Genomic DNA, 17,329 nt, shown 5'->3' with positions numbered 1-17,329 from the left:
ATTGGCCGTATTTTGCAGAAATATGATGTGAAATATGTTTTTTGACCACCTTCTAAGATTAAGGCCCTGTTGGCATCCGTAAAAGATGATCTTGGTTTGCGTAAGGCTGGGGTCTATCGTATTCCTTGCAGTTGTGGCATGTCATATATTGGTCAGACAATCAGGACAGTGGAAGACTGGTGTATTGAACATAATCGTCACACACACTTACAACAGCCGAGCAAATCCGCTATTGCAGAACATTGCCTTGACACCGGTCATGCTATGGAATACAACAACACGGAGATTCTGGCTTGCACGTCCAGCTGTTGGGATAGTGTTATTAAGGAAGCTGTTGAAATCAGACTATCAAGCAACCTTATTAACAGAGATGGTGGATTTTGTTTAAATGCTGCTTGGAATCCGGCTCTGTCTCTCATCAAAAAACAAAGGGACAGAATTAGTGCTACCTCACCTGTTGATTAATAGTAACTATCGATAATTCTGATGTTGGTTATCTATGTTTGTGTTGACACTTGTTCTGTGTGTGTTGTCTTCCTTGTTTCTCCTCTGTGAACTGAGGTATTAAATTTGCTTGCACATTTCTTCTTCCTTGCATTTGTGCCTTGAGAATGGCAGGGTGTGCTCCTGTCGAAATATCGTCAGTGTTTGACGACGTCACCCGGCAGCAAACTCGTAAGTTATTTGAACAGGACTTAGATTTTCTATCATGCCCTGAAATAAAGAACATCCTACCCAAGATCCTTCTCACTGCTCCTAAAGTGGTGTTCCATCAGCCACCCAACCTACATAACATGCTAGTTCATACCTATGCCACAATAATGTCCAACCCCTTGCCACAAGGTTCCTATCCCTGTTGAATACCTAGATGCAAGAGCTGCCCAATCCACCCACCCAGCACTCCAGTATTGTCACAGGCTTATCCTACCTCATCAGCTCTGCACAGCTTTTTATGTAGGCATAACTACCAATTAGCTGTCAAGCAGGATGAATGACAAGCACCAAACTGTTGACAAGATTAAAGTTGAGCACCTGGTGCCACAACATGCAGCTGAGCATAAGATGCTTAATTTCAATGGCTGCTTCACAACCAGAGCTATGTGGATCCTTCCCTCCAGCATTAGATTCTCCAAACAACACAGATGGGAGCTTCCTTGCAACACACCTTTCCCTCCATTGTCCTGGCCCCAATCTGTTCCCCTTCATCCATCAGCATATCCAAACTCATGCCCCCAAATCACTTTCTGCATGTGCTGCTCCCTACCAGCTCCGACATTGGTGCATCTCATGCCTAGCCTATGCACCTGCCAACCCTCCATCCTACATTTCTAGCCAGCAAACTGGCTGCCTGCTGCTGAGTCTCTAGCAACCCACATCAACCCCTCTTCCTGTCCCCTGTCTCTCTCTCCCTCTACCACTCCACCCAACACAACCCTCAGTCCACCCCTAGTCACTTGCTGAATTGCAGCACTGGCATTTTGGGTCTAGCTGACAGTGTGTGTGTGTGTGTGTGTGTGTGTGTGTGTGTGTGTGCGCGCGCACTCACATGTAAGGATTACTCTGAAAGCTAGCAAGTTTTCTTTCTTCTTTTCATGTGTTCCTCTTGACGTCTCAATGTGTTTGCTCTTCGTTGGATGACCTCCTTCACTCCTAAAGTATTTACAGACTATAGTCTGACTAAACATACTTAACAGTTCATGCTTCATGTATTGGAGCTGTCTTGCTCCATTCAGAACACTCATCGCCTCACCTGAACTGTTCGCTATTGCCGCAACAAATGATCAGTTCACTCCTAATTCCTTGTCAGGCTCTGATTCTTGATCTATATGGATCCAGGGTCCTGAATCTGGCCTCTTAATTTCACATTGTGTCAGACATGATAACCACCCCATAAACAACACACACAAAATGATAGTAACTAAATATGCACATTTCGTACACAGCATTAGTCAAACACTACTGGATCCTTTCACACATGACTCAATTTGGGATCATGTATTTGTTTATAATCATCACAGAGATTGGTCTGTGGTGCCATAGTGCAATAGTGAAGTTGCAACTCTGCATGCTGAAGGTTGTGGGTTTGTATCTCGTTAGATGATATAACCCTTTTATTTTTATTTTTATTTTTAACCTTTTGTTGCATCACTTTCATCATTGGATTGACTTTTTTATTTGCTCTTATTTTTTCTTTGCGCTTATTTTTCTTCCTATCATTCCTGTTTTGTTTGTAATCTGCTTGTGCTGCCTATATCCTGTAACCAAGTGCCAACCAGGATTGCTCATTGGTTGGTATCATGTCAGCTTGTATAGTTTCAGGTAACAAATGAAAGTGAGAAGTTGCAGTTCACTTTTAGTACTGAAACTGAAATTTTTCTGCCTATTGTTTGCTCATGGAAGTCTGGTTTAAACAATTGCAATGAGCAAAATAAGCATCAATAATACTTTCCCAACAGGTTGTTGACCACTGTTTTCTGGAATACATTGCACATCAGGAGGCAATGGTTAGGTTGGGACGTGAGTGTAAATTCAGCACTACAAAACACGTCATCAGTCACAGTTTTGTTACTTAAAATCAGTCTGTGGATGGAGTTTCTCATGTTGCCACCATACCCGACAGCAGCTGCTTTGAACATTGATCCACATTACATGAGTAGCACTGTAGCACTTGTGAAGTGTCCCACTGTGTTTGTGTGTCACTTTTAATTGAGTGACAGCTGATGTGGTAACTCCGTATGCTAAGTGACAGACTTGCAGGGGAGGATAGTTCATGGCCATTGAGATGTAGTGATGGGAGAGGAAAGGCTAACAGAGTTGAGGTGAGGGACAGTGTTAGTGCTTCCAGTGGGAGCATGCAAGGTTGTGATGGGGACAGCGTAGTGGGCTGTTAGGTACAACATCGAAGTTTGTCTTGGTAAGGGGAGGGCAAATCAGAGTGGAGAGATGTAGAGGAGAGAATGGACTGTGCAGGTGTGCTGGCAAGGTAGAAGGTATTTGTAGGGTAGGAGTGAGAGCAAGGAAGGAGATAGGCAAGTGGAGGACCAGCACTGGTAGAGATTGAAGCCAGGGGGCTATGGGAACCAAGAATACGTTGCATGGAGAGTTCCTACCTGCACAGTTCAGAAAAGCTGGCACATCATGTTGGGTGCCATGCTCAACAGCTGAGTAGTCCAGCTGTCTCTTGGGCACAGTTTATCAGTGGCCATTCATGCAGGCAGCTCATTAGTGTCCTCATAGAACGTAGTACGGTGGTTGCAGCTAAGTTAGTAGATCACATGTCTACTTTCACTGGTAGCCGTACCTATGATGGGGTAATAGATTTCTGTGACAGGACTGGAGTCGGTGGTACTGGGAAGGTGTACAGGTCAGGCCTTGCATGTAGGTCTGTTGCAGGGATATGAATCATGGAGCAAGGGGTTGGGAGCAGGGGCGGAATAGTAAAGAGACCATGAGGATAAAATCAGAGAGATTAGAGCCCACACAGAGGCATACTGACAATCTTTCTTTCTACAAACAATACAAGACTGGAATAGGAGGGAGAGCCGATAGAGGTACTCAAGGCACCCTCCTCCACACACCGTCAGGTGGCTTGCGGAGTAGAGATGTAGATGTAGATATTGGGTAGGTTGGTTGTGTGGCAGACTTTCACTGTGGGATGGATGGCAAGGACATATCAGACCACAATGAGAGGTAGCTGAAACTCTGGCAGAAAAGATGATTCAGTTGCTCCAGTCATGGGTGGTACTGAGTCATGGGAGGGATGCTCCGTTTTGGCTGGGCAGTGAGTATGTGCAGGATGGTAGGTAACTGGAGGGAGAAGACATGGGGATCTATTTTTAGACAAGGTGGGGAGAGTAATTTCAGTCTTTGAAGGCCTTAGTGAGATCCTCAGAATATTTAGACTGCTCATCACTACAGATGGTATAACCATGGGTGGCTATTGTATATGGAATGGTCTTTTCTGTGTCAAATGGGTGGCAGCTTTCAAATTGGAGATGTTGGTGGTTGGTAGGTTTGGTGTGTGTGTGTGTGTGGGGGGGGGGGGGGGGGGTACTGGCGGAGCCATCCATTAGGTGGAGTTTGACAATGAGGAAGGTGGCTTGTTTGGCTGAGAAGGACCCGGTAAAGTGAATGGGGGAGAAGGTTTTGAGGATCTGGAGGAATATACACCCTCTACTCTGATCATGAAAATGTCATCAATGAATCTGAACCAGGTGTTAAAGGTTTTGGATTCACGGTGGTTATGGAGGATTCTTCGAGATAGCCCATAAACAGGTTGGCATAGGATGGTGTTATGTGGGCACCCAGTGCTGAATTTTGGATTTGTTTATGGTTGATATGTTTTATGGAGAGGTAATTTTGGGTGAGGATATAGTTGGTCATGGTGACCAGGAAGGAGATCAGTCAGGCATTGGGAAAGGTAGCGTTCAGTAGCGAGAAGGCCATGGGCATTGGGCATATTAATATGGAGGGGGGTGGCACTGACAGGGACAAGCAGGCTGCCGGTAGGTAAAGGAACAAGAACTGTGGAGAGTCAGTAGAGGTACTGGTGGGATTCTTTTATGTATGCAAGAAAGTTACAGATAATATGCTAAAAGTGTTGGTCCACAAGGGCAAAGATTCTCTTTTTTTGGGGGGGGGGGGGGTGTTTAACCAGACACGAGGAGATGTCCTGGGTGGTTGGACTTAAGTGCTTTAGGAAGCATGTTGAAGGTATGAGTGTGGCGAGTGGAGGGGTGAGTTGGTAGATAGACTCAGGGGAGATGTTCTGTGATGTACCTAGAGATTTGAGGAAGAACTGTAGATCCTGCTGGATTTCTGGAATGGGTTCACTGTGGCAGGGCTTGTAGATGGACGTGCCTGACAGCTGGCAGATTCCCTCCACCAGGTAGTCCCTGCAATTCATAATCATAATGGCCTTGCTTGGCAGGTAATGTAGTAAGGTGAGTATCAGTTTTTAGGTGGTGGATTGTAGTTCTGTCTGTGGTTGTGAGATTGGTTTTCATGTTGATGGATGTGGGGAATGATGGTGATGCAAGGTTCAAGATTAGGGAATTCTGGAAAGTGAACATAGGATTATTTGGGGATGGTGGGGTATCAGAATCAGATGGAGGAGTAAATTGAGTAGGGTGGGATTCAGAATTGGTTTTGATCTGATTGGTAGGATTAATGGTAAAAAAATGTTTGCCTATAGGGACTGGGTAAAGGGGACGAGGTCTTTAACAAGTCCAGTGTAATTTAATTTGGAAGTGGGGCAAAATGTGGGGTCTTTGAACTGATTGATACTTCTTTGGGATTTAGGATTGTGGACAACAAGTTCATGACTGTGTTGCAGGTCTGTTTAGACTCTGGGATCTGTAGGGTGGAGCGAGTGAATTTTTGCAGATGTGGTAAATGTCACATGTCTTCAAGGCAGCATTTGGCGGATATGTAGGGATTCAGAGGAAGTTTGAGGCAGGCTCTGGTGGTGATGGATAGTGGTAGTCAAAGGTGGGAGTGTGAGGTGAATACATTGAACTCTTTTTTTTTTGAGGTGGCATTGTGCATGCTGCTCTAATTGTTGGCAGCCAAGGGTTTCATATGGTGGAGAGAATGTAGATCAAGGTGGTTTGAACCTGATGTATATGGTTTTGTAAGGCTAATTTGATGAGGGCTATGGACAGACAGAATTTCAACAGGTAGAGTTCATTGTGGAAAGACACGTTGCAGCCAGAGATGGATAATTTGATGGTGAGGCCATTTGGGAGGATTTCATGACCTAGGCAACAATGCAGGAACATTAGGTGGGATTGCTTTCTCACTAGAGGTAGGGAAACATTTCTGTATTGGTACAGATGAATATAACAGCAGCCCATAGTCAATAATAAAAAGTGAAAAAATACATGGACATATCACAAAAAATACAAACAAAATAAAATGGATGGTCACCAAGTTAAACTACATCCTCAACAACAATTACTTCTCCTTACCTACAAACTAATCTATGGTACAGCAATGGGTAAGTAAATGGCATCATCCTATGCCAACTTATTGAGTGTCTGTGTTCTGTCTATCCTCAAAAAAAAATTTGTGAAAAAGTAGCAATTAATGTAGCAGTTATCAGGTAGAATACTTAAGATACACTAGTAACAGGAAGGACGAATTTTTTTTAACTTTAGACAGCTAACCATTTGAAAAAATAATATTCTAATTTGTCCAAAAGTAAATTCAACATTTTCATGTGTCTATGAATAACAGCAGGAGTTAGCCATTGCTCTAAAGTGAGCCATATTTTATAAATAAGTATCTCATTCATATTATTTTAAGATGTAAAACTGAATTAGTAGTGCTATAATATTAGATGTGTGTTGCACATTTACTACAGGCTGAAAAAATAGACTTTCACATATTGTTCCAGGAATCTCACGTGAGGGACAGAAAGTCAAGTAACATAAGGTAAGGATTTTCATTCCTTTTTCCAAAGAAGTCAGTGTATGTGACCAGTGGTGGCTTCTACAGAATGCATTCGACTTATACTCAATAGACAATAATCTATCTTTGTGTGGAATAATGTGCTTGGAAAGTGAAATAATATTTCTACACAGATCAAAAAAAGTTTTGCATCACCTCAGTTCTGGAATCTGTACAGAAAATTGTAGTATAAACATCATTTCTGTCCTTTTTATTCCTCATGAAAACCACACAATGCATGTTGTACCACCATACAGCAAGACCTTCAGAGGTGGTGGTCCAGATTGCTGTACACACCACTACCTCTAATACCCAGTAGCAAGTCCTCTTGCATTGATGCATGCCTGTATTCGTCGTGGCATACTGTCCACAAGTTCGTCAAGGCACTGTTGGTCCAGATTGTCCTACTCCTCAACAGCGATTCGGCGTAGATCCCTGTGTGGTTGGTGGGTCTTGTCATCCATAAACAGCCCTTTTCAATCTATCCCAGGCATGTTCAATAGGGTTCATGTCTGTAGAACATGCTGACCACTCTAGTCGAGCAATGTCATTGTCCTGAAGGAAGTCGTTCACAAGATTTGCACAATGGGGACGCGAATTGTCGCCTATGAAGATGAATGCCTCGACAATGTGCTGCCAATATGGTTGCATTATTCATTGGAGGATGGCATTCACGTATTGTACAGCCATTATGGCCCTTCAATGACCAACAGTGGTGTATATCGGTCCCACATAATGCCACCCCAAAACAGCAGGTAACCTCCACCTTTGCTGCACTTGCTGGACAGTGTGTGTAAGGCACTCAGCCTGACAGGGTTGCCTCTAAACACGTCTCCAACAATTGTCTGGTTGAAGGCATACACAATGCTCATCAGTGAAAAGAACGTGATGGCAATCCTGGGCGGTCCATTTGGCATGTTGTTGGGCTCATCTGTACCGTGCTGCATGGTGTCATGGTTGCAAAAATGGACCTCGCCATGGATGTCAGGAGTGAAGTTGCACATTATGCAGCCTATTGCGCACAGTTTGAGTCATAACACGATGTCCTGTGGTTGCACGAAAATCATTATTCAACATGGTGGTGTTGCTGTCAGCGTTCCTCCAAGCCACAATCCATAGGTAGTAGCCATCCATTGCAGTAGTAGCCCTTGGGCGGCCTGAGCGAGGCATGTCATCAACAGTTGCTGTCTGTCTGTCTGTCTGAGAAAGGCATGTCATCGACAGTTCCTGTCTGTCTGTCTGTCTCTCTCTCTCTCTCTCTGTGTCTGAAAAACATCAATTTGGTTCACTCCGAGACACCTGGACACTTCCCTCATTGAGAGCCCTTCCAGGCACAATGTAACAATGCGGACATGACCAAACCGTGGTACTGACCATCTAGGCATGATTGAACTACAGACATGAGCCGTGTACCTCCTTTCTGGTGGAATGACTGGAACTGATCGGCTGTTGGACCCCACCATCTAATAGGCACTGCTCATGCATGGTTGTTCACATCTTTGGGTGGGTTTAGTGACATCTCTGAACAGTCAAAGAGACTGTGTCTATGATACAATATCCACAGTCAACCTATATCTTCAGCAGTTCTGGGGACTGGGTGATGCAAAACGTTTTTAACGTGTGTATTTTAAGCTGTTAAATAGTTTCAAAGCTTTGTTTGATGGCAGCTTGATTGTAACCATATTCTCAAATGTTGGATTTGTATACACGCAGAAGTGTGGAGAGGTACAAAATATTTTTGTGTCTTAAAACACACTGATATAAAAGGTTCTCAGCTGCAGTTTAACCTGATTCATCAAAATGATGAATTATATTTTACCAGCTGTCTTACTGTAGTAATAAAATAGTAGACCTGTGATTAGTAGTAGCAGAGTTCATGGCCCCCAACTCTTGTTGTTTAAGTTTTTGTTAAGATCAATAGCTGATTCACTGCCTTTTCTTGACTCTTATAGCAAACATGCCATTTCTTCAAATATTGCCAATAAAATAATATTAACATTGGATGGAAAGAAGAGTATCGCACTAGCTGTGTGTGTGGCAAAATGAATAATCATGCCAATTTTATGGCTGATGTTTTACTAAACCACGTAAAATATACACTGATAAAGCCAAAACATTATGACCACTGCCCATCGTGATGTTGGATGCTTCCTAGTGGTGCCACGGTACCTGAAGCAGTAGGAAAAGTATGTAAGCAGAGCAGATACAGACGAGGGTTCACTTAGTGAAGGTATGGGCTGCAAATGAGGAAATCCATTGAGATAAGAAACTTTGACAAAGGGCAGATTATTATTACACAGTGTCTATGAACCGGTATCTCAAAAATGGCAAAGCTGGTGGAACGTTCAGGTGCTACTGTTATGAGCATCTATGGAAAGAGGTAGGAGGACAGTAAAACTACTACTAGATGCTGAATGGTTGGACGTCCACAACTCTTCACAGAATATGGGCTTTGGAACTTAATGCTCTGTAAAGTAGGATAGATCGTGGTCTGTGGCACCCTTGCCAAAAGTGCACAATGCTGGTGCACGCCCAAGTTTTTCAGAGCACACCGTTCATCATACATTGTTGAAAATGTAGTTGTGCAGCAGACCATCCCCACGTGTTCACATATTGACCCTGCAACATTTCAAAAATGATTGCAGTGGGCCCAGAACCATTGGGATTCAACTGTCGATCACTGGAAATATGTCGGCTCCTTGGGTGAGTCACATTTTTGCTAAACCAGGTAGATTGTCTGAAACTTCCTGGCAGATTAAAACTGTGTGCCCGACCGAGACTCGAACTCGGGACCTTTGCCTTTCGCGGGCAAGTGCTCTACCATCTGAGCTACCGATGGAGTTGGGAAGTAAGCTGTCTGATTATGTCAATTTCATACTGTTTGATGTCTCCCTTGACTCTTTGGTAGAAGTAATGGACGTTGTCTGACTGGGGTAATTGTTTCGCCCCACGCCCATTACAGGCTCGTGTGCTCAGCAAAAAGACTGGGTGAAAGCTCAACTCACATGATAGAGGCTCCAACATTACAATGGAACATTAATCGCTTCAGGGCACATGTGGAAGAACTGAAACTGCTAGTGCAGTAACGCCCCATGTGACTGTGTATACAAGAAACATATTTTTAAAGCCACTGACACTCCTATGCTACAAGGCTATACCTTTCACCGCAAGGATGACCTAACTGGGGACAGAGCCAAGAGAGGTGTTCCTGTGTTTGTCAATAATGCAAATCACTCGTCTGCTCTTGGAGGATCACTGTGTGCTCCCTGTATCTCCCTCCACAAGATCCATTAGACTCTGAGATTCTCGTAGGTCTTGTGGAACAACTCCCATGACCATTTCTCCTCTTGGGAGACTTCAGTGCCCATCATGTCTTGTGGGACTCAATCTATACTTGCCCTTGGGGTCAGGTTTTGGAGAGCCTCATGACATCTCATGAGCTGCACACTCTCAACATGGATACTCACACTCATTTCTGTACTGCTGCTGGGTCATTCTTAGCCATCGAATTCTCTTTCTGCTCTCAAGCTCTTGCAAACTCTGTTCAATGGGAACTCATTGCTGACCATTCTAGTGACCCATCTCCCACTCGGCTTTCACATATTGGATGGAGCATTTCCTGAAGAGAAGCCACAAAAATGGATGGTCAGTAAGGCTAACTGGATGCTGTTCAGCCAGCTGGCTTTGTTTGAACACTGCAACAGTGTCCGGGAATGGGTGGACCACATCACACAAGTGATCCATCTCGCCACTGACCTATTGATTCCAAAGTCCTCAGTTGGTCTTAGGAGGTGACCTGTACCTTGGTGGACAGATGAGTGCCATTCAACAATCCAGGACAGGCGTGTGGCTCAGACATTCTAAATGCTGTCTGACAGCTGACACACTCATAGCCTTTAGAGGCACCAGAACCAAGGCTCAACATGTAATTAAGGATAGCAAGAAAAGATCATGGCAAGCGTTCCTGGACTCTCAATCGTTCCACATGTTCTAAAAAAGTATGGGAAGCCATCCAGAGGATTTTTGATAAACGCAGTCATTTACTGACAGCAGCAGTGCTGAAAAAGGGGTGTCTCCAAACAACACCCGGAGCCATCTTTCAGACACTGGTGGAGCAATTGACGACAACTACTGCCAGGGCCAACTGAGATCCAGTATTTCACCGGTACAATGTGACTGTAGAGAGGGGCAATTTGGTTTTCAGATCCCCTGATTCTGAGTCTTACAACTGCCCTTTTTCCATGCGGGAGCTGGAGTAGTCACTGTCTGAGACTCGTGATACCGTACATGGTCACAATCAAATCCAGTACTTCATGCTTCGACATTTGCCAGCAGTATCAATCGAAATCCTCCTCAAATGTTTTAATTTAATACAGCAGTCAGGTCAATTACCCAACTCATGGAGAGAGGCAAATTTGGTACCTCTCCACAAACAAGGAAAGGACTGCACATGTCGCAGTAGTTATCGGAGTATTGCCTTTATGAGCTGAGTAGGAAAGACTCTGGAGCGAATGGTTAACTGTCATCTGGTCTCATTGTTAGAGCCCAGACAACTCCTTAGCGCTTCTCAGTGTGGATTCTGGAGATTTTCGTCGACTGTTGACCACCTGACCTTGCTCAAGGTGGCTCATCAGCAGGCTTTCCTATGTAAACATCACTGTATTGGTGTATTCTTCGATATCAGTAAGGTGTACAATACTATTTGGAGACACTGTGTTCTCGCACAACTCTGTCAGTGGGGCTTTTGTGGCCACCTCCTCGTCTTCATACAGTCTTTCTTGTCTCAGCAGTGTTTTAGAACCTTAGTCGGTGACACGCTGTCAGATCATTTTGAGCAGGAGAATGGTGTTCCTCGGGACAGTGTTTTAAGTGTTACCCTCTTTGCCATAGGCGTTGACAGTATCACTTTCACAGCAATGATCAGTGTACAGCGCTCCTTATTTGTGGATGATTTTGCTGTTTTCTCTTCCTTCACCAATGTTGCAACAGCAAGCTGTCAGGTGCAACTTAAATTGTGGAGGTTAGAGGGGTTGGCTGCAAAGATGGGTTTTCAGTTTTCTGCAGATAAGTGTGTGTGTGTGTGTGTGTGTGTGTGTGTGTGTGTGTGTGTGTGTGTGTGTTCATTTTAATTGTTCTCATTGTCTTGTTAATTTACCTGAGTTGCATATAAGGAAACTCAGTCCTACATTTTAGAAACTCAGTGAGGTTTCTGGGCCTTATTTTTTATTCCAGGTTGTTGTTGTTGTTGCCACACCTGAGAGACCTGAAAGCCAGAACCCTCAAGGCACATGAACATCATAAAGTGCCATAGCCACAGGTCTTGGGGAGAGGACAGGCCATTTCTTCTCCAATTTTATAGCACTTTCATGCTTTCATGACTAGACTACGGGTGCATGATATATGGTTGATGAAGGTTTCTCGCGTCTCCAGCCAGGTGGTAGCATTGATAAATCGTGACGTTTCGGGAAGTGTCATACTACCCATCTTCTGGCATAGTGTCACGACAGTGTTGTAGGAAAGCCAGTGTACTGAGAAGTTTTGCTTTTCTGGAGCTGTCAACCATGAGGGGATTTGGCTGGCCATGCGTGCTTATAGGACCAGCCTCATACCTAGACTCTGTGGTGAGGCGTGCCCACAGTCACATATATGACACCTCTACGAGGAGGAAATAGTCTGCAGCTTCAAACGGCTGTGGGCTTTCCCAGTATAAACTGTTGATGAAGGTTTCTCAGGTCTCCAGCCCAGTGGTAGCATTGCATCGTGATATATCAATGCTACCACCCAGCTGGATACCCGAGAAACCTTCAGCAATAGTTCACACCGGGAAAGCCTACAGTCACATGCACGGTATATGGATTGGCAAGACCTTCTTATTTGAATATCATTGATGCTGTCAACCATGAGGGGATTTGGCTGGCCATGCGTGCTTATAGGACCAGCCTCATACCTAGACTCTGTGGTGAGGCGTGCAAACCACCAGCTCATCATGGTGCATAAGGCATGTAAGTTCCTCACACCTCCGACGTCACCCGCATACCATACTGTTGTTCGTCCACTTGTGGAACGCCTTTTCTCCAACCGTCCATGAGCCACAATGCTGTTTGGGATCTGCGCGCAGCATGTGCTGGAGTCACTTGATGTGGAGTGAGTAAACCCCAAATCCAGGGTTTTAACTGTCTGCCACCCTGGTTACTGGAGAGGCCTTCGGTGATTTTAGATTTAGTGCAGTATAGGAGAGATTGCACTCCTCCTCCTGTTTTTAATGCTATATTTTCTGACATTTTAGCTGAGCATCCCAACTATGTAGCTGTCTTCGTGGATGTTTCCAAAGAGGGGGACTCTGTTTGTTGCTCTGTCATTTTCCCAGATGCAGTCCTCAAGCTCCAACTGCTTCAAGCATTTACTCTCTTTGACACAGAATTATATGTGATGGCACTGGAGCAGATGAGATGTTCTTCCAGTGCTAAATTTCTTGTCTGTTCTGATTCTCTGAGTGCCCTTCACTGTCTCCAATGTTTGTACCCAGCAGATAAAGTAATCCAGAATGCCTGCCTTCAACTGTAATGAGTGGAAAAGGAGGTGCCTTTTTACTGTGTACCTGGGCACATGGATATCGTGGGGAATGAAAGGGTGAATGTAGCAGCCAGGAAGGTGTGTTGTGATCCTCAGTTATTTCAGTGTACCATCCCACTGCAGGCTATCACCTCATTGTTGAGGTACTAAGTCCAGCGGCAGTGGGAAGACGAGTGGCTGGGAGTGGCAGACAATAAGCTCCATCTAGAAAAGCCACAATGCAGCCATGGAGTACCTCCTTCCAGGCATGTCGATGTGATAAGGTCCTCCTTACTCGTCTTCGCATAGGGCACAGCACTATCATGCCAGGCCTCTTGCTACGGCGAGAGGACCCACCACTTTGTGGTGTTTGTGGCATACAGATCACTGTGCACCACATTTTATTGGACTGTATTTCATTTCCCAACCAGTACGCCATCACAGATTTTCTGATGGATCGGTCCAGTACGTTAAGTAATGTTCAAACGAATGTGGTTTGAGTTTTAAAGTTTTGTTAAGTTTCCAACATCTTTCCCAAGATTTTAGGGAGATGATTTTAATATGTTAACGGAATTACTAGCTCACCCACGCTTTTTGTAAGTGGTCAGCCAGTGACATTTGCCTGCACCTTTCTTTTAGCTCCTTTCTCATTTTAATTGTGTTTTAAACTCGTGTATAGTTACTTGTACTTTTTCTCTGTTGTTTTAACACATATGAGATGTTGTGGTCAATTCAAGTGCATGAGTGTGGAACAATTTGTGGGTTTTGAGCCACATTTGTTTGTTTCAATGAGTGTAATGTGTAATGATGCTGATGCTGTATTTTCAGCTGAAGCTAACCAGGATCCAACAAAATAGCTAAAGGAATTTGAACTTACTGATAAAGACAACAGGTGAATGAAATTGTGTGTGTCACAAATGTCTACTTTTGTGCCAACATCTACTTTTACTTGAATAGTACAGAACAGCAGTGGTTTTGATGACAAATCTGTTCAGGTTTTAGTCAGTTCTGAGGCATTATTTTCTGTGACGTATAATGCTTCTTGTCACCAGCTGAATAATATTGTAAAGGATGAGCCAGTTTGTAGGAAAATTTTAATTTCTTTCATTAGCTCCCAGAAGTAACTTCATATTTCCATTACGGCAGAGTCATTGCTGGCAATATTGGCTGCCTGTAGATTCTTTCGTCCCACAGTCTAGCAACAGGAAATCAGCAACGAGGAAGGGCACCTTGATCCCGTGCCTCCCTCGTGTGCTGACGAGGTAATGCTGCCCCAGGCGTTGCTTAGCAGGCGGCGCTCTGGAAAGTTCCATGCCGTCCGCACGGTTTTCTCGATCCCGACCAATCAGGGCGGAGGAAGCCGCACGGTGCATCGAATATACCCGGCCGCTCATTGCAGGGCCCACACTCTTGTTTTCTTGCTCTCCTGTAAGTCAGACACGCACCCTGTAGCAGTGAACATCTTCTGCTTCTCCCGGTGCTGCGGGACTGTGGACTTAGTTTTCGCAGATACCAACCTTCGCCATACTTTACCTTCTGGCTCACCCTCACCTCCCTAGGCCTGGCTATGTGACCCCTTTTTATCATGCTTTTGCCAATAAATGACCTTTGTCTAAATGTTATCCTGATGAATTAATCACGCCCACTGCCTTCCCATCTGCCCATCGTGTACAACTGGTGGCAGAAGTGGGATCCGTTTCCGTAGCGACTTTGTCGCTACACTTAATTCTTTCCGGCAAGATGCCGTGCACTTTGCGCATGTGCACTGGCCACCACATTTGCTCCACACGGGCTGTGCCAGTAAACATGCACAGGACGCGCACTGCAGCGAGGCAGCCCGACGCTGCCGGTCAAGGCTTGGCTGTAACGGAAAAATGAAGTTACTTCTGGGAGCTAATAAAATAAATTAAAATTTTTCTACTGACTGGCTCATCCTTTACAATATACTGACAGAAAAAAAATCGCAACACCAGAATATAATAAATGTAGAGCAATGAAATTTCAGAATCCGTTTGTCTAGGTAACATACCAGGTGGCTATAATTAAACTTTCCCTATTTAACACATTACAACACGGAAACTAATTACCATATCAGTGCCAAACTTGGTAGCATTAATGTCAAGGATGTGAGGAAGAAAAACAATGGAGAATAAGTTCAATTGAAACACTTTCAGTGTGCTGCTATGGTACATCATACGATACATACCGGTACCATTACTGCTACAAAAAGGGCTCAGTATGGCACCCATTAGTGTCCAGAAGAGTCTAAAAGTGCAGGATTGCATTCTGCACAGCAGAACAAAGCATGTACATGGGTATGCTGGCTACCTCTCTTGATATGCTGCGCTTCAGATCAGCATGAACTTACAGGGAGTGAGATCAGGTGTTCGTGCTGGCCAAGCATTTCGAAATGATCGGCTGATAATTAAGTTTTTCCAGATGTGTTTCAGAGAAGCAGGTGAACTTCACGAGCAATGTGCGGTGATGCCTCATCTTTCATGAAAACAGTCAAGTGCGATGCATCTCTCTCCTATAGGACGGGTATGACATGCTGGCGAAGCATATCGCAGTAATGCTGGCCAGTCACACTACACAGTAGGTCCTGGAGCACTAACCTATTCAAAAAAGAGTGGACAAATGCTTAATGTAGCCATGGAGCTACACCACACGGTGACACACTCACCATACAAAGGAACTACATGTACAATGACTGGAAGTGAAGATCTACACATTCGGCAATTCTGTGTGTTCACCTCAGCTGCAGAGAAAAATGAGCTTCGTCTGCCCGTAGAATTGTCCAGAACCAGCCCTTGTCGATTTCAATCCTGGCAATCGTTGTGCATCCTGTGGTGCAAACTGCTGTACGATATGGCTACCATGTGAGAATCGTTCAAAGCACCTTCCATACAGTGATCGTGGGTTGTTCAACTGTCATGACAGAGCATGCGCACTGCCTGATGATCAGGAATTGTGTGCAGCATTGTCTGCCATAGCAACAGTGATTTCATCAACCACCTGTGGTGCAACCGGTCATCGGCCTCTTCCTGGCATGACGCTCAGTTCTCCAGTTTATTCGAATTTCATCATCATGCTCCCCACAGCAGGTAGAGAAAAAGTACCCTTCCATAATCCTTTCAGTTGGTGATATTCTTGAAGTGCAGCTGCAGCCATTACTTTTGTTTTGATAATAGAGCTTCACCAATAATGCCCTGCTGCTTTTGTCCAAGCACATGTTGACACGTCAACCAGTGCACCATGACTGGTCAAGTGTATGAGACTGTGAATCACGGCACCTGGTGGTCATAGCTGGAGCAGGACAGTGGCGCTGTGACGCATGGAAGTCGTATGCCCCATACTCTGGACATTAATGCTACCAAGTTTTGTACTCGTACTGTAATATTTTCTGTGTTATAACATGTTAAATAGAGAAAGATGAATTATAACCACCCAGTATTTACGTGACTAACATTGCCAGAGCATAGGCTAATGTAATAATGAGATAAGCCTGTGAAAATGAGAAATGCTGGTACATTAGTAACCTGTGTCATAGCCAGAATGTTGAATGCAAGCACGCATCATGTTGTGCAGGTGTCAGATATCAGTTTGTGGGATAGAGTTCTTGCCTGTTACAGATGGTCAGTTTGTACAGAGACAGTTAATACTGTTTGTGAATGAAGCTGTAGTTGTAATGTTTCCATAAGGTGAGGTTCAACAGCTGTAAAGTATTTTTAAAAATGCATTTTAATCATCAGTTGTTTATTTGTCCCATTAGTCATCTACTGGTTCCGGTTATTAACCAACGTCCAGGATTTAGTTAAAAGCATCCCATATTCCTCTGAAGCTGAACAATATCAAAATTATCCAATGAAATTGTTCAAACACCTGACATAATTTGTCTTAGGATACTGACAGTCACATCTCATGTCAAATAGACAGATGTCACAAGGAAAACAAGATGTCTGTCTGTTTGACATGAGATATGACTGTCAGTATTCTAAGACAGATTATGTCCGGTGCTTGTACATTTTCACTGGATAATTTCAATGTTGTTCAGCTTTAAAAAAATGTGCAATGCTTTTAACCAATCTGTTGTACCCTATATTGTGGATGAAGCTTAATAACTAAAACTGGTTGATGGCTAATGGGACAAATAAACAGCTGATGGTTAAAATGTAGTTCATAAAAAAAAAGATGCAAGGGTTGTCTGATGGTGTCCCATATGTGCTCAGCTGGAGACAGGTCTGGTGATGAAGCAAGCCAAGACAACATGCCAAAACTATGTATGGGTTACAAGAGTGGTATGTGGGTGAGCATTATCCTGTTGGAA

At 44.1% G+C, this 17,329-nt stretch overlaps 1 protein-coding gene across 1 annotated transcript in view; it reads left to right on the top strand.

Moving 5' to 3' along the window:
• LOC124721781 overlaps window positions 1–17,329 on the top strand; it is a 524,867-nt gene that overhangs the window by 487,505 nt on the left and 20,033 nt on the right. Inside the window, exon 42 of the mRNA XM_047246895.1 lies at window positions 6,398–6,435. Coding sequence (XP_047102851.1) covers window positions 6,398–6,435 — 38 coding nt within the window. The remainder of the gene's footprint in view (window positions 1–6,397; window positions 6,436–17,329) is intronic.

This window comes from Schistocerca piceifrons, chromosome X (genome assembly GCF_021461385.2).
Source record: "Schistocerca piceifrons isolate TAMUIC-IGC-003096 chromosome X, iqSchPice1.1, whole genome shotgun sequence".
Lineage (NCBI taxonomy): Eukaryota > Metazoa > Arthropoda > Insecta > Orthoptera > Acrididae > Schistocerca > Schistocerca piceifrons.
This window is presented reverse-complemented; position numbering and strand designations above follow the sequence as displayed.